Source organism: Dasypus novemcinctus, chromosome 12 (assembly GCF_030445035.2).
Source record: "Dasypus novemcinctus isolate mDasNov1 chromosome 12, mDasNov1.1.hap2, whole genome shotgun sequence".
Taxonomy (NCBI): Eukaryota; Metazoa; Chordata; class Mammalia; order Cingulata; family Dasypodidae; genus Dasypus; species Dasypus novemcinctus.
In genome coordinates, this window is record NC_080684.1 from 23267345 (window position 1) to 23291338 (window position 23994).

The 23994-nt window shown below is 37.4% G+C and overlaps 1 protein-coding gene across 1 annotated transcript; it reads right to left on the reverse strand.

Moving 5' to 3' along the window:
* Window positions 1-14728: 14728 nt before the first annotated feature.
* LOC101439278 (olfactory receptor 6C2-like) lies at window positions 14729-15664 on the reverse strand. The gene has a single exon (XM_004476715.1). It carries the CDS (start codon window positions 15662-15664, stop codon window positions 14729-14731), a length of 936 nt encoding a protein of 311 aa, XP_004476772.1.
* Between the last annotated feature and the right edge of the window lie 8330 nt (window positions 15665-23994).

Consider the following 23994-nt stretch of genomic DNA (forward strand, 5'->3'; position numbering starts at 1 on the left):
GAGAAAATTGTGGCATAAAATCTTCCATTATGATTGCACTATTGTTAATATTTTCATATATTTTTCGGTGCTTGAAGTTTTTACTTAAAAATATAATCTTCTGTATTGATAACTATTTTTGTTTCTATTCTAAACATTACTTTTTTTTTGGTTTACACTTATCTGGTTTGCCTTACATGATCATTTTATAGTAAATACTTTCAAAGATTTGTAAAAGCCAACCACTTAACATTTTTATTTCCTTGCTTCAGGGTGGTTTCAAATTTTGTCATTATATTCATAATTGATATAATCCATCCTATTTTCATCTTTTTATATTCTTCCTTAAATTCCTTATTTCCTTTATAATGTTTTTTCTCTGTATTTCTCATGAAAGTTGAAGGCATATTGCTTTTTGAAGTGCAAGTATATTTAATTTTATGCATGAAAAAATATTTGTACCTTCTGTGTATATTTTTCAACTTGAAGAATATTGTCCCCTAACTCATTTTAGGCATGATGAATAATTTAACATATTTATCAGTGGCTCTATCTTTTACTTATTCTTACATATTACTAGAAGTGAAAAAAGAACATATAAGAGCAGAGAATTCATTAAATGCACCTATATCTTTGTATTGTGTTTCTTTCTTGATAAATTTTATGAATTGAGTATTGCACTGTAGTTGAAAAATGGATGAAGTTCTGTCCTTTAGAAAGAGAGAAATATTCAGTCTGTATCTTTTTGCCACATTGTTAGCTATATTTTTCTGTTTGATTACAATTTCTCTGCCCATACCATGTCCCATTTCCTTGGTATGTGAATGATTTCATCTTTACAGCTCTTGCTAAATTCATTATTGATTAAAGATATTATGAATAGCACAATTAATATGCACTACAGCTAACATCATCTTTCATGTCAGATGGTTATATATTGGCTTCCAATGGCCCTGTATTTTACTTCTTAGCAAAGTTTCCTTTCAGTGAGCAGTGTGACACAGGGGCAAGTAACCCATGGAAAACTGTGTTGATATTTAGCACATATGGCTAACCTATAATGAGACATTACGAAGTTTGCTCCAAGGCATTCTTAGACATACACAGCATCACCCAATATGGAGAAGGGAACTGGTTATTTGAATATTTACAATATACCTGACATATTCCATAATCACCTTAAAGCCTTGCTAGTCACACTGTTGTCATTAGGCCAGTTGAATCAGCATCACATGGGTACCTGTTGAAACCCAGTCTCAAGTTCTACCCAGCTCAACTGAAAAAGAATCTGTATTTTAAAAAGATTTCTGGGTGATTTTCAAAGAAAATTTTTGAAGCACTGATCTAAAGGTTCTGTAAATGTCTGTGGCACTGGACTAGAACATGAAGAGGTGCTGGTTACAACAAATATTGACATTCACAGACACAGTGCCTGTAAATGTGGTTCAATTTTGAGATGTAGGGGATGAGATAATACACAAATATCTAAGAAAAGGATAAATTGACATCTATTGGATTTATGAATGAGATTGGGGATGGTTGGGAGAACAGGAATCTTTTCCTTTGGCTTATTCTGATTCATAAGAAAAAATGTTTAATCCTCGGACTCTGACATAAGAAATCTGGAACTGAAAGTTCCATTATGAGTCCGTGATTCATTATTTTTTGTTTCAGCCATTAGTCTGTATGAATTGACACCAAAAAGCAGTGTCGGATTCCCTGGTCTTTTACACATTACTTTCAACCTTAAGATATTTCATAATAGAGGAAATGCATACCTGTTCAGTTAGAGAATTTATTTTGTATTGCAGTCTTGTGGAAAAAGGCAAATACTGTGGTTCTAGATCTTTGAGTCCAGGACTTCATAAGGTAGACTACAAATAACACCTCTGGGAATATCAGAAACAGTTGTTCATGCCCTCTTAGGCTATTTTTCTTTCTGGTGATGATATTTTATTTGCTATGAACGCTGATTTCTAGGAGACATAAGATCAACAAACTGTTGTGAATTAGTTATGTAAGAAAGTGTATATAAAAGTTTAGGTCTTTATTAGCTTTTAGGACTCATCTATTCCTTTTTCCACATTTTTTGTTCTACATATATTCTGAGTCACAAAGGAGATGTTAAGAAGGCTTTCTAATCCTTTCTGAAGTTCCTTTTTTTAAAAAAATATTTTTTATATTTAAAAGATACAAAGATTACGTTAAATGTCACATTAAAAAAATATAGGGGATTCCCATATGCCCCACTCCCCAAACCTCCCACTTTCCCACATTAACAATTTTTTTCATTAGTGTGGTACATTCATTGCAATTGATGAACACATTGTGGAGCACTGCCACACAGCATGGATTACAGTTTACACTGTAGTTTATGCTCTTTACCACTTCATTTATTAGGTTATGACAGGATATATAATGTCCTGTATCTGTATTTGCAATGTCATTCAGGACAATTCCAAGTCCCAAAAAAGCCCCATATTATACTTCTTTTTTCCTCTCCCTCCCTTCAGCATTTCCAGTGGCCACTGTCTCCACATCAATGATAGAGTTGCTTCCATTGCTAGAATCATAATAAATCTATAGTAGAATACCAGTAAGTCCACTCTAGTCCATATTTTATTTCCCAATTCTGAAGATTGTGGGATGGTGATGTCCACTTCACCTCTAACTGAGAGGGGGATTTGATCCCATATGGCCAATGGATGGGACTCTCTTGTGTGCAGTTGTAGACTCTCTCAGTTCCTTGGTATGGTGGTTGTCCATCCTCACCTCCTTGTTAGATGTCCTGGGTGAGTCCAATAAACTGGAGAGTAGGTGTTGCAACTCCACTGAAGCTCAGGGCCCAGCTGGCACATGGACAGTCCAGATATTCAAGTCTCTTGGACATACACCTACCAACACCAGTGTCAACTATAGGTTCAATAAAAGAGACAGAAGAGGCATGTGCAGAGAGTCACATCTGAGTCAAACTCTATCACACTCAGGAGCACAAACTCCAAAGTAACGCCTACTGGCAAGACACCAAACTCCAGAGTTATCTGCCATGACCAAAGGGTCTGGGTGTCTCAGTAGCACTCAGGAACCCCATTATCTGGGGGTAGTATGTACCTTGGCTGTCTATGAGATCCTACTGAGACATGCATAACCATTACCTCTGTGATGACCTCCTGACTCATTTTGAAGTCTCTTAGCCTTATAAACTCATTTGTCTTTACCATTTTCCCCTTTTATTCAAAGCCTTATTCCAGTTTCTTCACCAGCTGGTGCTTAGTAGTAATCCCTCTGTGTCAGGGAGGCTTATGCCTGGGAGTCATGCCCCATGCTAGGAGGAAGGTAATGTACTAATATGCTGAGTTTGGCTTAGAAAATGGCCACATTTGAGCAACATGGAGATTCTCAGGAGGTAACTCCTAGGCACTCTACAACACTAGGCTAAGTTGCAATTTCACAAGCAAAAGGTTCATAAGCATAGTCATTAATACCAAGGGACCATCACTGGATCATCCTTCTTCACTAATCATTGCCCCTGCACTTGAGGATTGTTGCTGTTCCAATAGAGAATGTGGCAGAGTTCCCCAGGATGAGAATTTAGTATTCTTTCAGTTGTTGTGTGAATCTCTGCCCACTCTGGGGCACTGCCCCATGAACAGTAGAGCATATTTATATACCTTATATGTATGCCCAGGTGAACTTCCTCTCATGTATCTCTCATTACTGATACCACACAAAATGCTCCTCCTTTGCGATAGTTGAACCTTTGTGATTCAAAACTTCTTCAAAAATAAAGTCAAATGTATTGTCAAGTTTAATTAATAGGAAAATGAGATAGTAATGATAGGTTTAAACATAAGAAATAAAATACATAATAATTTAGAAAAACTAAAACTAAATTAAAGTAAAAAAATTGGGGTATTAAAAAAATGAAAAATATTAAACTTTTTTTTATGTTTTGCCTTTCATTGTTGTAATAACTGTTGTCCTGTATGTACAGTGACAATTTCTTCCATTTCTTCCTTACTGTCTTACTTTTTTAAAATTACGTCTTCAAGGAAGTTTCAGGTCACAGTAAAGTCACACAGAGAATATAGGGAACTCCCATATACTCAATATCCTCCCCCTTCCCCCCCTTCCCTATTGATGATCTTTTTACATGTGGATGGTCCATTTGTTACAACTGATGTGAAAATATTGAAACATAACTACCAATCATGGTCAGTAGTTTATTTATTTACTTTTTGTTTAGAATTATTTTTATTTTTTTAAATTTTTAAATTTTTATTTTTTTAATTGATTTTGTAAAAATATTACATTAAAAAAATATGAGGTCCCATTCAACCCTACCACCCCCACCCCACCACTCCCCCCCCAGCAACCCTCACTCCCATCATCATGACACATCCATTGCACCTGGTAAGTACATCTCTGGGAATCTCTGCACCCCATGGTCAATGGTCTACATCATGGCCCATACTCTCCCACATTCCATCCAGTGGGCCCTGGGAGGATTTACAATGTCCGGTGAGTGCCCCTGAAGCACCATCCAGGGCAACTCTAAGTCCCAAAGGCGCCTCCACCTCTCATCTCTTCCTGCCATTCCCCATACCCATCAGCCACCATGTCCACTTTTCCCACTCCAATGCCACCTTTTCTCTGTGGACCTTGGATTGGTTGTGTCCGTTGCACCTCTATGTCAAGAGCAGGCTCAGATTCCACATGGATACTGGATGCAATCCTCTTGCTTTCAGTTGTAGGCCCTCTAGACTCCATGGTGTGGTGGTTGTCCTTCTTCAACTCCATCTTAGCTGAGTGAGGTGAGTCCAATAAATCAGATTGTAGGAGCTGAAGTCTGTTGGGGCTCAGGGCCTGGCTATCATATTGTCAGTCCAGAGATTCAAATCCCCTAAATATATCTTAAACCCCAACACCAACTACAATTCCAGTAAAGGAGCATGAAAGCCTTGTGCAAAGAGATCCCATCTGAGTCCAGCTCCATCATGCAGAAACACCGGCTCCAAAGAAGAGCCATCTGTCATGGCAGTAAACCCCATCTGCCATGACCATAGAACCCGTGGGTCTCTTTAGCCCTCAAAGGAATGAATACCTGGGGTTGTATCTACTTTATCTGTCTCTTAGACTCTGCTCAGTTGTGCTTAAGGGCAATCCTTCTGAAAGCCTCCAGACTCTTTTTTAGAGACTTGTAGCCATATAAACTCATTTCTCCTTTCCATTTCCCCCTTACATTAGGTCAAACAGCAATTTAAAGTCATGTTATTATATGTAGACAGTGATATTCTGCTGATCCGCATTGAACCTTCAATTCAAGGTCATTTTCCAGTTGCATCATCAGTTGGTACTAGGTAGTGATCCCTTGGTGCCAGGGAGGCTCATCCCCGGGTGTCATGTCCCACGCTGGGGGGAAGGCATTGAATTTATATACTGAGTTTGGCTTCGAGACTGGCCACATTTGAGTAACATGAAGGCTGTCAGGAGGAAATTCCCAGGCACAGTGCTGCTCTAGGCCTTGTTCTTATCTCAGGCATATAGGCTCACAAGCATAGTCATTAGTATCATGCTCTCACTGTTGGACCCTCATTCCTTGCACCTGGTCCTTACCATTGCACCTGGGGGACTGCTGCTGCTCCCCCAGGGGCCACGACAGAGCACCCCTGGCCAGGAACCCAGGACCCCTCCGCCTTTAGTTTTTAATTGTTGCCACTATGAGTATATCCAAACATTACCATGCACCCTGGACATATGCCCTGTATAGCTCCCTGTCAGCCCTATATCACCTGTCAATAGTGTCCTATACCAATATTCCTCCGCTGCCACTGCCGAACTACTCTGTGATCCAAAACCTCCTGAAAATTGAAGCCCAATATAATGTCAGGATCCCTTACTAGCAAAATGGGATAAGGCAATGGGTTTAAAGGTCAGGTACAGAATACGTGTTGACTTGGAAAAATTCTACATCCTATCCTATCTTTTTCTTTTTCTTTTTTCCCCCTAATTATTGAACTTCTCTTCACCAGAGCCCTAGACCACAGCAATTCATATATACAATATACAGTACTCCCACACATCCACCATAGAACCTTTTCCCTTCCACAGTGATATTCTTATAACTTATTCATATCATATTTACTTAAAGTGATGTACAGACACTGAGACAATAGCATTCAAACAAGGCGACATCCGCGCTTACATTGTGGTCCATACTTTAGGATATACAGTTTTCTAAATATTTTAGTTATCCTATGTTTTACATTATGGTTTACATTATTAGTCTGTCATCCCCTATATGTTTATGGTGTAATATTACATGTTTTATATCCATCCCTGTGCACTCTCGCAAAACTCCTCTCTTAACCCACATTTACTTTGCTTTCACACATTTAACATCCATTTCCCCCTCCCCTTGGTGCCCACAGTGACAGCCAACCTCCATTTCCCAAGGAGCCACGTCCAGAGACACTTGCAACAGTGTTCAGGGCCCAACTTGCTAACTGCCCCAATGCCCTGGGAGCCACCCTTTCTCTCGAGAGATACGGTTCCCTCTATTTGATGGCATTAGTCCTCCCCAGGATGTGGGTCCACCCCCACTCTCACTACTTGGGTCTGTACCCAATGGTACCACCCACTCTGGCAAAATGAGCATTCAGACATTTCCCAGGAGCCCATCCCGCATCAGACCATCCCCTCTGAGCATCCTAAACAAGTAACCTTCTTAATTATATTTTGATACGATTTTCTCAGCATTTTACTTTCAACCAACACCTGACACTCTCCTATGTTCGTATACTACCCCTCCCTCCCCCCACTTTTTGGGCAATATTACCCATCCGCCCATCCCCAGCCCCCTCAAACCCGCATAGCCCCACCCAAAGGCAACCCCTTGCCCCCATTTTATCTCTTCTTTGTGCTCATACTTATCACCAGCTCATCATAAATTCCACCCCTGCAGATGTCAGCTCACATCCTTCCTCCACCCCCCGATTTCCTGTAAGCCTATCGTTCAGTCTCTAGCTCTCTGATATGAAATAGCTTTCTTATTTCATATCATTGAGGTCATGTAGTATTTGTCCTTCAATGCCTGGGTTGCTTCACTCAACATAAGATTCTCAAGATTCATCCATGTTATCACGTGTGTTTGTAGTGTATTTATTCTTACAGCCAAGTAGTATTCCATTGTGTGTATATACCACATTTTATTGATCCACTCATCTGTTAATGGGCATTTGGGTTGATTCCAACTTTTGGCAATAGTGAACAATGCTGCTATGAACATTGGTGTACATATATCGGTTTGTGTCCTTGTTTTCAGTTCTGCTGGGTATATACCCAGCAGAGGTATTGCTGGGTCATATGGCAAATCTATGGTTAGTTTTTTGAGAAACTGCCAAACTGTCCTCCAGAATGGTTGAATCCTTCTGCATTCCCACCAGCAGTGGATGAATGTACCCCGTTCTTCACATCCTCTCCAGCATTTGTATTCTTCTGTTTTTTTCATAGCTGCCAATCTTATGGGAGTAAGATGGTATCTCATTGTAGTTTTGATTTGCATTTCCCTGATAGCTAGAGATTTGGAGCATTTTTTCATGTGCTTTTTAGCCATTTGTATTTCTTCTTTACAGAAGTGTCTATTTAAATCTTTTCCCCATTTTTAAAATGGGTTGTTAATCTTTTTATTTTCAAGATATAGGAGTTCTTTATATATGCAAGTTATAAGTTTCTTATCAGATATATGGTTGCCAAATATTTTCTCCCACTGTGTGGGCTCCCTTTTTACTTTCTTGACAAACTCCTTTGAGGTGCAGAAGGCTTTAATTTTGAGGAAGTCCCATTTATCTATTATTCTTTTGCTGCTCGTGCTTTTGGTGTTATATTCATGAATCCATTTCCTATTACAAGGTCCTGTAGATGTTTCCCTACACTGCTTTCCAAGGTTTTTATGGTCTTGGCTCTTATATTTAGGTCTTTGATCCATGTTGAGTTGATCTTTGTATAAGGTGTGAGATGGTAATCCTCTTTCATTCTTCTATATATGGCTATCCAGTTCTCCAGGCACCATTTGTTGAATAGGCCACTCTCTCCCAGTTGAGAGGGTTTGGTGGCTTTATCGAATATTATATGGCTATATATGTGAGGTTCTGTATCAGAGCTTTCAATTCGATTCCATTGGTCTGTGTGTCTCTCCTTATGCCAATACCATGCTGTTTTCACTACTGTATATTTGTAGTATGTTTTAAAGTCAGGTAGTGTGATTCCTCCAATTTTGTTTTTCTTTTTCAATATGTCTTTCGCTATCCAGGGCCTCTTTCCTTTCCAAATAAATTTCATAGTTAGTTTTTCAAGTTCCTTAAAGAAGGCTGTGATGATTTTTATTGGGATTCCATTGAATGTGTAGATCAGTTTTGGTAGGATAGACATCTTAATAATATTCAGTCTTCCTATCCATGAACAAGGAATATTCTTCCATTTATTTAGGTCTTCTTTGATTTCCTTGAACAGTCTTGTATAGTTCTCAGTGTATAAGTTTTTTACCTCTTTAGTTAAATTTATTGCTAAGTATTTGATTTTTTAATTTACTATTGTGAATGGTATTTGTTTCTTGATTTCCTCCTGATGTTGATCATTATTGGTGTATAGAAATGCTACTGATTTTTGCGCATTGATCTTATAACCTGTGACTTTACTAAACTCATTTATGAGTTCTAGAAACTTTGTTGTAGATCTCTTAGGGTTTTCTATGTATAGGATCATGTCATCTGCAAATAATGAAATTTTGACTTCTTCCTTTCCAATCTGAATGCCTTTTATATCTGGTTCTTGCCTCAGTGCTTGAGCAAGTACTTCTAAGACAATGTTAAATAGGAGCGGAGACAGTGGGCACTCTTGTCTTGTTCCTGACTTTAGAGGGAAGGATTTTAGGATTTCTCCATTGTAAAAAATGTTGGCTGTAGGTTTTTCATACATACTCTTTATCATGTTCAAAAAATTTCCTTGTATTCCAATCTTTTGGAGTGTTTTTATCAAGAAAGGGTGCTGTATTTTGTCAAATGCTTTTTCTGCATCTATAACTATAATCATGTGATTTTTTTCCTTCAATCTTTTTATATGGTGTATTACGTTGATTGATTTTCTTATGTTGAACCATCCTTGTATACCTGGAATAAATCCCACTTGGTCGTGGTGTATAATTCATTTAATGTGTTGTTGAATACGATTACCAAGTATTCTGTTAAGTATTTTTGCGTCTAGGTTCATTAGAGAAATTGGTCTGTAATTTTCCTTTCTTGTGGTGTCTTTGTTTGGCTTTGGTACTAGGGTAATGTTGGCATCATAGAAGCAGTTAGGCAATGTTCCTTCTGTTTTGATTTTTTGGAAGAGTTTCAGCAGGATTGGTGTTAGTTCTTTCCGGAATGTTTTGTAGAATTCACCTGTGAAGCCGTCTGGCCCTGGGCTCTTCTTAGTAGGGAGATTTTTAATGACTGATTCTCTCTCTCTGCTTGTGATTGGTTTGTTAAGATCATCAATTTCTTCTTTCATCAAAATGGGCTGTTTTTGTGTTTCTAGGAATTTGTCCATTTCCTCTAAATTGTCATTTTTGTTGGAATATAGTTTTTCAAAGTATCCTCTTATGATAGTCTTTATTTCTGTGGGGTCGGTGGTGATATCGCCTTTCTCATTTCTTATTTTGTGTATTTGCATCTTCTCTCTTTTTTTCTTTGTTAGTCTCACTAAAGATTTGTCCATTTTGTTGATCTTCTCGAAGAACCAGCTCTTGGTCTTGTTTATCTTTTCAAGTGCGCTCTTATTTTCTATTTCATTTAGTTCTGCTCTTATATTTGTTATTTCCTTCCTTCTTCTTCCTGTTGGGTTACTTTGTTGTTGTTTTTCTAATTCCTTTAAATGTGCAGTTAGCTCTTCAATTTTTGCTCTTTCTTCTTTTTTGATATATGAATTTATGGCTATAAATTTCCCTCTCAGTACTCCTTTTGCTGCATCCCATAAATTTTGGTATGTTGTGTTATCATTATCATTTGTTTCAAGGTAGTTGTTGATTTCTTTTGAGATTTCCTCTTTGACCCACTGTTTTTCTAAGAGTGTGCTGTTTAATTTCCATATCTTGGTGTGAAATCTGGACCTCTGACCCTTGCAAATTTCCAGCTTTACTCCGCTGTGGTCAGAGATATTATTTTGTATGATTTCGATCTTTCTGAATTCATTAAGTCTTTCTTTGTGGCCTAGCATATGGTCTATCTTGGAGAATGATCCATGTGCACTTGAGAAAAATGTATATCCTGCTGTGTTTGGGTGTAATGATCTATATATGTCTATTAGATCCAGCTCCTCTAATATACCGTTCAAATATTTTGTTTCTTTAGTGATTCTCTTTTGAGATGTTCTGTCCAGAGTTGATAGTGGTGTATTAAAATCCCCCACTATAATTGTAGATGTATCTATTGTTTCACTTAGTTTTTCCAGTGTTTGCCTCACGTATTTCGGGGCACCCTTGTTAGGAGCATAAATATTTATGATTGTTCGATCTTCTTGACAGATTTTCCCTTTCACTAAAATGTAGTATCCTTCTTTGTCTCTCACAATTGTTTCACATTTAAAGTCTATTTTGTCTGATATTAATATAGCTACTCCTGCCTTTTTTTTTTTTTGTTATTGTTTGCTTGTATGATTGTTTTTCAGCCATTCACTTTCAATCTCCATGTGTCTCTGGGTCTAAGATGTGTCTCTTGTAGACAGCATACGGATGGGTCATATTTCCTTATCCAGTGTCCCAGTCTGAATCTTTTGATAGGTGAGTTTAATCCGTTGACATTCATTGTTATTACTTTCAAGGAATTATTTGTGTTAGCCATATTTTGATTGGATTTGTGTTTGTGATATTTTGTTTGTATTTTTTTCCCTTCTATTTTTGTCTTTTTTTGTTGCTCTTATACTCTCCTCCAACTTTGCCTGTCCAGTTTTTTCCTTTCTTCCTGCAGAACTCCCTTTAGAATTTCTTGAAGGGGAGGTTTCTTGTTGGCATACTCTTTCAGTTTCTGTTTATCTGTGAATATTTTGAACTCTCCATCATGTTTGAATGCTAGTTTAGCTGGATAGAGTATTCTTGGTTGGAAAATTTTTTCCTTTAGTACCTTGACTATATCATACCACTGCCTTCTTGCCTCCATGGTTTCAGATGAGAAATCAGCACTTAATCTTATGGAGCTTCCCTTGTATGTGATGGTTTTCTTTTCTCTTGCTGCTTTTAGTATTTTCTCTTTGTCTTGAGCATTGGATAATTTGACAAGTATATGTCTTGGGGTAGGCCTGTTGGGGTTTATGACTATTGGAGTGCGCTGTGCTTCTTGGATATGTACATCTGTCTCTTTCAGTAGATTTGGGAAGTTTTCAGCCATTATTTCCTGCAACACTCCTTCCGACCCCTTTCCCTTCTCTTCTCCTTCTGGAATGCCTATAATACGTATGTTTGAGCGTTTTGCATTGTCATTCAGGTCCCTAAGTCCTAGCTGGATTTTTTCTATCTTTTTATCGACCCCTTCTACTATCTGTTTGATTTCTGATGTACTGTCTTCCACATCACTAATTCTCTGGTCTGCCTCTTCTAGTCTGCTGTTATTTCCTGCAAGTGTATTTTTGATTTCTTGAACTGTGGTGTTCATTCCCATCATATCTGTTATGTTTTTGTGTATGTCTGCAATTTCCCCTCCAAGTGTTGTCTTCATGTTGTTAACCTCTTTCATTACTTCATCAAATTTATCGGTGATAAATGTTCTGAGATCTTTCATTGCTTGTGCGAAGTTCTGCTCCCCTTCCTGATTTTTAGTTTGTTGACTGGATTCAGCCATGTTTTCCTGATTACTGGTTTGGTTTGTAGATTTTTGTTGCTGTCTCATCATCATTTTATCTTGACGGGTTTAATCAGCTCCTTAGCTTCTTTGTCTAGTCTTGGAGATTAATTAGCTGTTGCTTTTGCGTAAGTGTTATATCTTCTCTTTGTCCCTTTGTTCTTCTTATTCTAATTTCTTGTTGCTGGTTAGGTTTCCTTTAAAGGAAAGTATTAGTTCCGGGGAAAGGCAATTGTGTAAGCAAGGGAAAAGTGTAAAGTAGTATTGGTGATATATGTTAACAAAGCAAGAATATGAGATCTGGGAGGATGGAGGTTAAATTCATGTAAATTGTGTAGAGTTATAGCAGTAGGTAGAGTACCTATTATAAGGTAGATGAGTGAATATGGGAGGAATATGGTATGAGCTAGAAAGCTATTGTTTTTGTGAGAGGGAAAGAGAAAAGAAAGGTAATAGTTTCAAGAGTGGATAACAGACAGAAGACAAAACAAAGGTATTAGAAATTAAGAGTTAGATACTTTGTGGATCAAAGAAAGGGAGGTGGGAGGTGGAATATAGGAGAGACAGTAGATGATGGCGGATATCAAGATGTAGGGGAAAGGGGAGAGTGTAGGTAGTCTAAATCGGTTCACACAGAAATGACGGAGTGGAGGATGAGAAAACCCAGCAACTGTGAGGTGTTCCTTGTAGCACCTATTATATAATTGAGTTAAAATAAAATAAGAAGAAAATGAGGGATAAGAGGGAGAGAGAAAACAGAAAAAGAGAGAGAGGGAAAAAAAGAAAGATGAGAAGAAAGGAAGAAAGAAAAAGGGGGTGGGCAAAGCTTCGGGAACAAGTAGGGGAAAGACAAAAATAGATATACACAAACCACAGTTACAACAGGAACTACACCAGCAAAAAAACCCTAAATAACTGAATTTAAAAAAAAAGGAGTTTGGGGGATACGCTGGGAGAAAAGACTAGGGGATAATGCAATATTAGCAATCAGGACATTAAAAAATGTAAAAAATAAGATTAAATGAAAATAAAAACAAAATAAAATGAAACAATAAGGAAAAAACGCAAACGTTGAAGGCTAGGGCATTCAAGGACCTCAGATGGACCTCAGGGCGTGATGGATTCAGGGGTGGAAAGTCTGAGATATTGAAGACTCAAGAGGTGTGAGTCTCTGGGGTGTGGGCCACCAGAGTTTAGGGGATTCAGACCTGGCCACCTCAAATCTGGTCAACAGGAAGCCTAGGAGCCCCGCAGTGTAACACAGCCCTCAGGGATCCCCGCAGCTGGGTGCCAGCCCTATGGGGAAAGTCAGATCCACAATTCTATATTATGTCTGAACCCTGCATTTCACTTACTCAGTTTATTATATTAGGATATATCGTCAGTTCAGCTTTTGGACAGCTCCCACCCTGTGATTCTATACAACGGCCGCCTGAGGGCACCTCTACACCGCGGCCAATTTAATTGCGCAGGTCAGAAGTCCAGCCGGTGGGTGGGGCTCCAGTTGGAAACTCAGACAAAACCGGCGTTCCCAAGCTTCACAAAATATTCCCCAGTCGGCTACCAGATGTGTCCCCCTCCCTCGCCGCACCCTATAACAAGCTCCCAATTACGTCCCTTTATTGTCTACAATCTAATTCCGTTGGCAGATCGGCAGCCGGGCTTGTGGGGGCGGGGCTCCAGGCGGAAGCTCTAGTACTTGTGTCCGCAATCAAAAATTCCCCTGCTTCACCACAAAACACCGTCTGTCTCCCCAAATCTATCCGCAAAGGCGTCCCGTCCCATCAGCCCAATAGCCCGCCCAGGACTCGCTAATTCCCCAGCACCGCACAGCCACCAAAAAATGCTGCGGCAGCAGCGATACCGTGGCTCCTCCCACCCCCAAGGAGGGGGCAGCCCGTGTGCAGGTCTCACGTCCAGGCAATAGAACCCAAATTATATCTTATAGACCAATCCTCTCCGTTACCTTCCCTCCAAATCGATATCCAGACACTTACTGCCCTGCAAAAATCCCGAAAAAGCCTGTTCTCGGAGAACCTCCAGCGGTGCCCAGCTGCCTCTTCCCAGGAGAGACCGAAAGGCAAGCTCAGTCAGCCACCATCTTACTTCCCCTCCCTCCATGGTCAGTAGTTTAGAGTGAAGCCTGGTGGTTGCAGTTGGTCCCAAGGGGAGTGGGAAGGAGGAATAGAATAGATGGAAGAGGGGATTAGTTAGGGGGCAATGGAAATGTTCTGTATGATCTTGCAATGATGAAAAGAGGCCATGTTAAATTTCACCAAAAATTTATAAAATTGTATGGTCTAAAATGAAGTTTCTTTTTAATAATTAATTTAGGGGGCTAAAATATAATCATGTCAGCCTATTTATTTATCTCTATTACTGAATATGTAGAAAGGGAAAGCTTTAGGTTCTCTTTTGCATGGTCCCTGTAACAGGATGCTTTGTATTTCAAAAATGAGTATTTCAAAAATAACCTATACCCATTTTTCTTGGGACAGTATAACTTACATAAAAAGGATTCTTGGTAGAATAATATTTGCCAAGAAAAAGCTATTAATCTAAAGGAATGAATGTACAGAAATAGAACTACATTTTTTCCCTATCTTTATTGATTCAGCCTTAAAGATATGAAGTCATGTTTCTACCTCTATAAATCTATTTTCAAGTCCACTTAAAAAATGTGCCTTCATGAAGGAAGATTTATTTGAAATAAAACCATTATCCTTGCTTCACTCTGTGATTCTAGGAGTAATGTAAAATAAACTTTGGTGTTTAAACAGACTATACTGTAGATCTGCATTAGAAATCATGGCATAAGAAGAAATACTTATATGTGTATATTTTCAGTCATACATTTAGAATATATTTAAACCAATCTCCTAATTCTTTGAGAGAAACGCAATCTTTTTTATTGCCTCCTTGAAGGCTTGTTTGACTTGCTTATTCCGTAGAGTATAAATGAAGGGGTTCATCAGTGGGATAACTGAGGTGTTGAGCAATGATACCACCTTATTAATGGCCACCCCTTCCTTTTGTGGTTTGATATAGATGAAGATGCAACTTCCATAGGTGATGAAAACTACAATCATGTGGGAAGAACAGGTGGAGAAAGCCTTTTTCCTTTGTTGAGCAGAAGGAAGTCTTACAATGGTCTTGATGATGTATGTGTAGGACAAAATCACACACACAAGTGTGACTATGAGGGTCAGCACAGCCACAATTAAAACAAATTGTTCTATGAATTGTGTGTCTGAACATACAATCTTCAGAAGAGGAGCAGCATCACAGCCAAAATGGTCAATGAGATTCGAATTACAGAATTCTAGCTGAAGTGCCAGGCTAAGTGGTGGGAGAATGACCAGTAGACCAGTTAACCAACAGCAGAGGACAAGCGTGGTGCACACCCTGTCGCTCATGATGGTGGTGTAGTGCAGGGGCTTGCAGATGGCCACGTAGCGGTCGTAGGACATGGCGGTTAGAAGAAAGAATTCTGTTGCTCCAATGAGGATGACAAAAAATAATTGAATGGCACAAGCATTATAAGTAACACTTTGGTCCCCAGTTGTCATGCTGTACAGGAATCTAGGAACACAGACAGTGGTAAATATTATTTCTAAGATGGAGAAATTTCGAAGAAAAAAGTACATAGGTGTTTTGAGGTAAGAATTCACCAGTGTGAGAAGGATAATGATTAGATTTCCAGCCACAGTGAAAATGTAGGTGAGAAACAGAAACACTAACAAAAAAATCTGTAGTTGTGGATCATCTGTTATTCCTAGCAAGATGAAGGTTGTTATTGTAGAATGATTTCTCATCACTGTCTTCAGATATATATGGAAACTCTTTTAATAAATCATTAACATTGAATCTGAGGAATATAATGTAAAAATATTATTTCAATATACTATACAGTGAAAATCCAAGCAAGTGACTAGATACGCTCTCTCCCTCCATTTTCACTTATCTTCAATAATGCTGTGGTAGAAGTGATTGCCTCCTACTTCATTTCTCTATATTCCGTTTACTAGGTTTTCAGAATTGGGCTAATGGAAAATATACATCTGAATTTTCAATTCCATTCCAGTTCCATGATAATTTTTAAAATTATAAATAATGTTTATTTATAGATACTCTAAAGCACCAAGCAAAATGAAAATATTTTCTTGTTCAAAATGTATTTAAATGGATGGTATAGTACAAAGAAGCTAGCATTAATAGAGCGCTTACTTTGTGCTAGGCACAATTCTATATGGTTTATGTTCATTAAGTTCTGAATTCCCCTAGCACCTCTGAAAAATAGGAATTAGTATTCTTGCTTTTCTCATAGATGAAAACCTGGGCATAGAACACCCAGAAGCATTTCAGTGAGGACTTTTACCCAAAAAGCTCTAGAAGCCTTAGCTTAAGGACTTCTTGATCCTGCAGCGCTAACATCAATTTTTAAAATTGAATTGTGGAACTGAATTTGGAGCATCAATATCATTTGTTCAGTGCAAGTCCCCAAGAAGCCTTTCTGTCTCCTCAGGAGTGTGGGAGGCACCGTTTGATAATGGGAAATCAAGAGTTAATAGTTAAAATCCACATGGTGCTTCATAGCAACAGGAATTACTAGTTTTAAAGTAGACAGAAAGCACTATGAGGTTCTGGCAGTCACTTGCCATCAGCATAGTCATGTGGTATCTCTATAGTCAATGTAGAGTAGGGACTCTGAATATAGTTTAAATTTAAAATATGCACCAGAAACCTTAATTCTTCATCTGTTATGATAGAACATCAAGACGTTCATATATGCCATGATAATAAAATACCACTAATTGCTTATCTGTACATTTCCCCCTTTCTTTGAAACCCTTGATCCCTTCAAATAATCCCTGCCTAATGTCACCCACATCCTAGAGTAGTCTTTATTGTGTGGCTGACTTGGGTGCTAAGTCCCAGAATTGGGTCAGATTTCCTGCGATCCCTGGTCTTCCAGGGCTTTCCTCTTTGTAGCCTCTTTATGGTAATATGATGAAATATTGAAGCCTATGCCCCTGCTACGTTTCAGTTTGAATAGACTCTGCTTTGTTCACTTTTCTGAAATCCTGTTTCAATATCCATCTAATTTGTAACAATCCACTCATCCTTTTCCTTCCAGACCACTAAGAATTGGGATGTTCTTTTGGTCTTTCCCAAGGTCCAAAATCATGTTCCTTAGACTACGAAGATTCTTGGTAGTTTGTACATCGATACTTCTGACCCAAAATTCTTCTAAGGATACCTGCCTGCTCCTTTAATAACTTAAAATTATATCCTCTAAGATGGGCAGAGGAGGGAGAATTCCTCTTGGGGAAAGAGTCACAACCTTTCTCTAAAGATTTGCCTTGCCCTTGGGAATATACTAAGCACTGATGTTGTTATCACATTGACTCAGGGTCCCTTTCCTGTCCTCCAGTACTCTGATGTAAGATGGATTCAGTCTCTGTTTATTCCTCCCAAAAATATACTTGTAAGTAGAAATTAATATTTAACAAAGACTGTTACATGGAGAATAAATTTAACTTGGCTATTAAATACAGTAATTCTTAAACGCTAACAAATCAAATCTATTCGCAAGAGTTCCTACTCAAATTACCTCTTTGTGTTGCTCCTTCTGAGCATCATATAGGAGAATCCATGTTTTCACTTTCTCCTAGATATCCTGAAGTAATTTTTCTGATCCCTCACATTTCCTTCCTAATTACTTACCTTCTCAAATTATATGGGGGAATATTAAACATCTAATTGTCAGAGCTAGAATAAGATTCTGGTCAAACTGGATCCCAGAACTTTAGAATTTGCAGTAAAGATGTATTTTAGGATGTTGGGCAATTGCTTGTCTATAGTCAATTCTAATAATCACTAATTAATTAATATGTTAACTTTTCCAATCTTTCCTAGCCTCAAGCAATATTTAAAGAGCATCTGGGTTTCTTCAATAAGTGACTGGAATAAAATGTCCCCAGGAGACACCAATTATTTTGTTATATGAATGATTTTTATTTAATGTTGTAAGATATTCCCCATCAAATGCTGTGTGTTATTTATCTCTGAGCCTGGGGTGGTGGTATTTCCTTTCTGTTGTGTAGAGTTGTTACAGTGTGACAGGGTTTATAGACACCTTCTTAGAAATAGACTGCTGACCTGGGCTACGGGATAAATGATTTCCTGCATTTTGGCAGCCATGTGGTAATGTAAACTCATCTTAGAAGTAAGTGTTTCCTGATAGCCATACATCCTTCTACTTAGTTCCTCCACTTTTCTTCTCTTCAACTCCTTCTATTTTCATGAATTGTGCCTTCAACAACAACCTGGTGCCTTCTTGCTGGCCAATACACTGACTCCAAATTAATTTCATGGTTGTTAGGACATTCTCCCATATTATACTGTCTCCCTTGAAGATCTTTAAAAATATCATGTGCCCTTAATTCTGAGGAAATAACTGGATTTATTTTACAAATAACCTGTATAGTGTTTGAATGACTGCAATAAAAAAAATTATAAGCATAAAGAAATTATATTTAATACTGGGATTTCAGTCTATATAGGGTGACTGTTTTAATCCTTATATCAAGGATAATTTTATATAATGGAGAGCTATTATCAATCTTTTACTGTTTAACAATGATAACAGTACTTTCATCCTCTGTAATATTATTTGCATATATTAATATATTTCATTCATTTAGAAACTACCAAAAAGTATAAGAAAAAGGAAGGAAATCTTAATATCCATCACTATTAATATCTTGTATTTGTTTACAGTATATTTATGCATTTAAGGTGGGGCTCAGGCAATATTTGTATTTTATTAAACATGTTGTAAATAATGTTAGATGTTGTGTTTTCCTGACTTACCACATTTATTCCTTCAACAATTTTAGGCAGTTATATGTTTCTCATCATGCCCTTATTCTTTTCTTTTTTTAAAGATTTATTTATTTATTTATTTATTTCTCTCACTCCCACCCCCACCCCAGTTGTCTGTTCTCTGTGTCTATTTGATGCTTGTTCTTTTGTCCACTTCTGTTGTCAGCGGCATGGGAATCTGTGTTTCTTTGTGTTGCGTCATCTTGCTGTGTCAACTCTCCATGTGTGTGGCACCATTGCTGGACAGGCTGCACTTTCTTTCGTGCTGGGCGGCTCGCCTTATGGGGTGCACTCCTTGCGCATGGGGCTCCCCTACGTGGGGGACACCCCTGTGTGGCAGGGCACTCCTTGCACGCATCAGCACTGCGCATGGGCCAGCTCCACATGGGTCAAGGAGGTCTGGGGTTTGAACCGCGGACCTCCCATGTGGTAGACGGACGCCCTATCCACTGGGCCAAGTCCGCTTCCCTTAAATATTCTTATTTTATCTTCTCCATTATGTAAGGAAGAAAATTGTAAAATTATTAGTTCTAATATTGAAAATTATGTTACTTCTACTTATTACATAATAATCTTTTAGTAATATACTTGTATGTAAATCTTTAACAACCATGTGTTATATTTCACATTTAAGAACAGGTCAGAAAAGTAATACTGAATCAAAAGGCTTTTGATACTTTTTTGCTGAACTAGTCCTTTAGAACACATGTCCATGTGTACATTCCCGTCAGTATCTGAGCTTTTTTTCCTTTAACACCTGGGTGATTTGAGTGTTATTATTTTGGGTAGTGTTTTAGATATTTTTTGATAATAAGAATAGTACTAACTGATACTTATTTTATTTGGATTTTTTGCATCAATGTGCTAAAACACTTTGTTCTACATACTTAGTGGCTATTTGTAAATGGCATATTTCACTACAAATCATCATAATCATATTCCTGACCACATAATATTTTAAGTTCATAACAAACACCTACTTATTGAAAATTTTTATGTCAGTTATTTGACTTCGAGTGCTAGTAAATAAAACTAACTTCAGAGACTCCAAATCCTAGAATATAATTTAACAAAATTAACAAAATTAATATGACTGTAATTATTATGGATTCTTTGAGAACTGAGACAGCCCAAGGGATGGATGGAAATATTCAAGTATAAATTAAATATCCATTTAGCCACTTGCTAAATCATTTAGCAGAACTAGTTGTCCCTTCAATGTTTTTTCTAGCCCTCATGCTTAGGATTTTATGAAAAACAGAGACAAAATTTTCAATATCCTTTTCTAGCCTCTCTCCTTATATCCCACAGGTGACCTCTCTTCCCATTTGTATACAGCGCTGGTCTCATCCTTAACTCAGACAGTGTCAAGAGTTCTATTCCAGAGTCATGTTGAGGCTCAGATCTCACATTATATGGAACAAAAGAACAATTCAGAGATTATTTTTCAAACACTCCCTGAGCTTGAATGTAGTCCAGATTTTCTAGCAGGAAGATCTAAGCTCACTGTCTTTTTCTAAGGACTGCTTTCACATACTTCTATGATACTAGCTTCCAAACTTTCAGGCACAGATAGGACATGCATTTCATACTTACTTTCAAGTAGTTTCTCATCAGTTTTCAGCTATGTAACTCAAAGTTGTCTCTTCAGTCTGAGAACCCCTGGGTGTTAGTGGCTGTATTTCTGTTAACTCTGGTATCATTTTCAGCCCCACGTGGTTTACCAGGTAAGAGAGCCTGCCAATGCCAGGTGGTCCACAAGGTTACCACTGGCTACATCAGCGGAGTCCTGCTCCGCTCTAGCCCTCACCATGTTCAGAATGGAATGTGATCAGAGATCTTATCTCTAAACCAGGAAATAATCCCCCCTATTCTGAACTGAAACAATGGACAAACAATGGCAAATGAATGTTAAGAACTCTCCTTGGCTTTGGAAGAAAGAAGGTCTGACCTCTCTGCACAATGTAAAGAATTGCTATATAAATTTTCATAATAGAAAAAGCATGTGCTATTGGTTTAGTCTTTCCTAGTCTCCAGGGCAAATCTGAGGGATAAAACAAAAAAGTCCCTCTTGATTATTCAAACCAGTAATGAATCTACAGCACAATTTATTTTGGTCAAAAAAAAAAAACATTATTCGGCCCCTGCGGGACAGTGTCCCCAAAGACAGGAAAGCAACAATAATAGCATCAGTTGCACCAAAGAAAAAATTAGATCCATTAGCGTGGTGCGTTTGTTACACTTGATTAACATATTGAGACATTGCTATTATGGTTTATAATTAACATTATGGTTTACATTTTGTACAACACAATTTTATAGGTTTTCACAAAATGTATAATGACCTGTATCCATCATTGTAATATCATGCAGAACAATTCCAATGTCCCAAAAATGCCCCATATTACACCTATTCTTCCTTTTCCCTCCCTTCAGAACATCTGATGATCATTGTCCTTATAGCAATACTACAAGTTCTTCCATTACTAGAATAATAGTAAGTCTACTTTGGTTCACAGATGTATCCCCCCTTATGTTTGTTCATTCTTCAATCTTGAGGATTTTGGGATGGTGCATGGCATCAGTGGTTGGGGGTATGTGGGTAAAAGGTGCACCTAGGTCATGCTTCTAAGGAATCTGAATATGCTCATCTTGGCATAGAGTGTTATCTTAGTGGTTGGAGACCCATACAATAAAAAAGAAAATATTAAACTCCCATCCTAGGGAGTCCTTCCACATTCTCCAATAGAAGGGCAAGGATTTATTTGTCTTAATGATGTCATTCATTTACTGTCCCTATTATATAGAAAATTTAGTATTCATAGATTAATTATACTTTTATTGTTTTGGTTTGAGTCTTCTATGTGGACCTCAGAAAATTATGTTCTAAAATTGAACCTATTGTGAAACTTTGATTAGATTAGGTCAGTTAAGGGCCATGTGATTAGACTGTTCTAGTAGGTTGTAACTTAGGGTGGGTTTTCACCCTCTTACTAAAATCCTTTATAAAAGGAGGAATAAAAGCTGTGACACACAGAGAAAAAGCACAGAGATGGAGAGAAGAATCCCAGGAGGTCATAGAAAAACCCAGACTGAGCAGCTAGAAGCAGAACTAACAATCAACCCCAGAGGAGAGGGGATGGATGAGTGCATGGACATGTGTCCTGCCATGTCCTGACACCCACACCTTAGCTCAGAGAGAAGGCATCTTTAGATGATGCCACCATGTGCCTGATCGCTTACAGCTGGAACTTGGTGAGACAGGGTCTCTTGATGATGCCTCTATTGGAAAACTTACAAAGTCTCAGAACTGTAAGCTTTCACCTAATAAATTCCCATTATAAAAGCTCATTTCAGGTATATTGCTCCCAGTAGCTTTCAGTAAACTAACGTAGTTGTTTGTGTTTAATTCATTGCTAAACTCAACGACATCATTCTGCCTACCAAGAGTGCAGGATCTGAATGCCTTTTTCTCAGCACCCATAATTTGCTCCTAAATTCTGCGATGACATCCCATTCCTACCCTTCCACAATGCAGTGCCAATAGTCGCCTATTAGGGTGATCAAAATTGTGCAAAATGTACATTATGTATTTAACTTTAATTTTAAAATTTTCAATTCTTCATTTGTATACATTTTTTAGTTTTCTCTCTAGTACCATCAAGTTCTTATGCTCAAAGAACTTCTTATAATAATGCTTCTAATTACAGGTCAGATGCCAAAGCATTCTCTCAACTTTTGCTTTTCTGAGAAAACCTTTATTTCACTTTCATTTTTTACAAAATATTTTTAACAAATATTTTAACAGGTGTTTAATTCTTGGGTAACAATGCTACCCTTAAGTTGTTTTAAAGATGCTGTCTGGTTTTTCTCTATTATTTCATGAAAACCTAAGAGTTACAATGTAATTAAGATTATCTTTCCCCAACTACCAACTTAATATGCAAATTGAGGTGACTTCTGAAAGGTTTTTCTGTTATGAAGTTATTCTGTTATTAATATTAATTCAGATTTTTATTTAATAATGGCTTCCTGGAATTAGCTATTTAAATATTTTAGTTTAGAAAATGCCTTTGCAAAATCACTTTGTTACTTTTATCATTTTATAAACTGAATAAATTACAATTAGCAACCAATGAAATTTCCTTTTATTAATTTAAGTTTTGTTTTACCATCCTTGCTTTGCTCTGTGAAAGCTTCATATCTCTTTAGGAGTGATCTTTATTGTATTAAACATGAACTTATAGCTTTTATCATTTTATGGATTTTATACATATAATACTAATTAATTTTATTAGTATCCTTTAAAATTAGTGAGATTACACCCAAACTAAATAAAATTGGAACAATTAGAGATATGCAAGAAATGTTTTTTTTTTAAATTTCCCATCTTAGGATGCTAAAACCTTTTTTAAACAAAATGCAATATTATGTATAAACTTAAAAGCATACTGACTTCCAGGTTCTGGAATATATTATAATTGTTTAATGTGTTTTAATTACAATTTAGGGAATTAATTTTTTTTTATACCTTTTAAGGACTTTTTCTTTACTTGCTGAAATTTGGTAATTGGATTAATTACCCTCATTTTTAAGGCTGTTAAAATGCTTAAATTGGGGATTTACAAGACAAACTATGATTTGTAATTCCCTGTCTTAGTACATTAGAGTTTTAAGCAGAACTTACATTTCCCTATTTTGTCATACCTAGCCCTTCCCTTATAGATTTCACAAAGAAAAGGAGGCCCTGGAGGGACTGGATAGGTCAAGGAATTCTGGAAAATATTTTCCCTTTTCCAATAGTTTCTATATTCAGCTCTATATGAACTTTTTATTGTGATTAGCTTCTTTAATTTGAGTTTCAAGACTATTCATTTGCTTATAAGGGATTATTTAACTTTTAGCAATTTAATAGAGCTTTTTAAAGAATTTTCATTTGTTTATTTGATATTACCATCCTGATGAATGAAGACATATACTGATCAAATAGGCAGACACAAATAGAGTGTTTGACAGGAAAACACATCTTACTAACATTACATGTAATTTTAATTCTCTTACAAAATATTAAATAATATATTAAAAAATCTCTTTGAAGACTATTTCTGATTATTCCAATCTGCATTGTGTTAGGTGCATATTCCTTTCTAGTTCTAACTCTTCTTTTAAAGTGGCACACAGAGGCCTTAGCCTCATTTTCTGCCTCAGTAGCTGCTCACAATGCCTCTAACAGGACCATGCTATAGCTGCCACTATT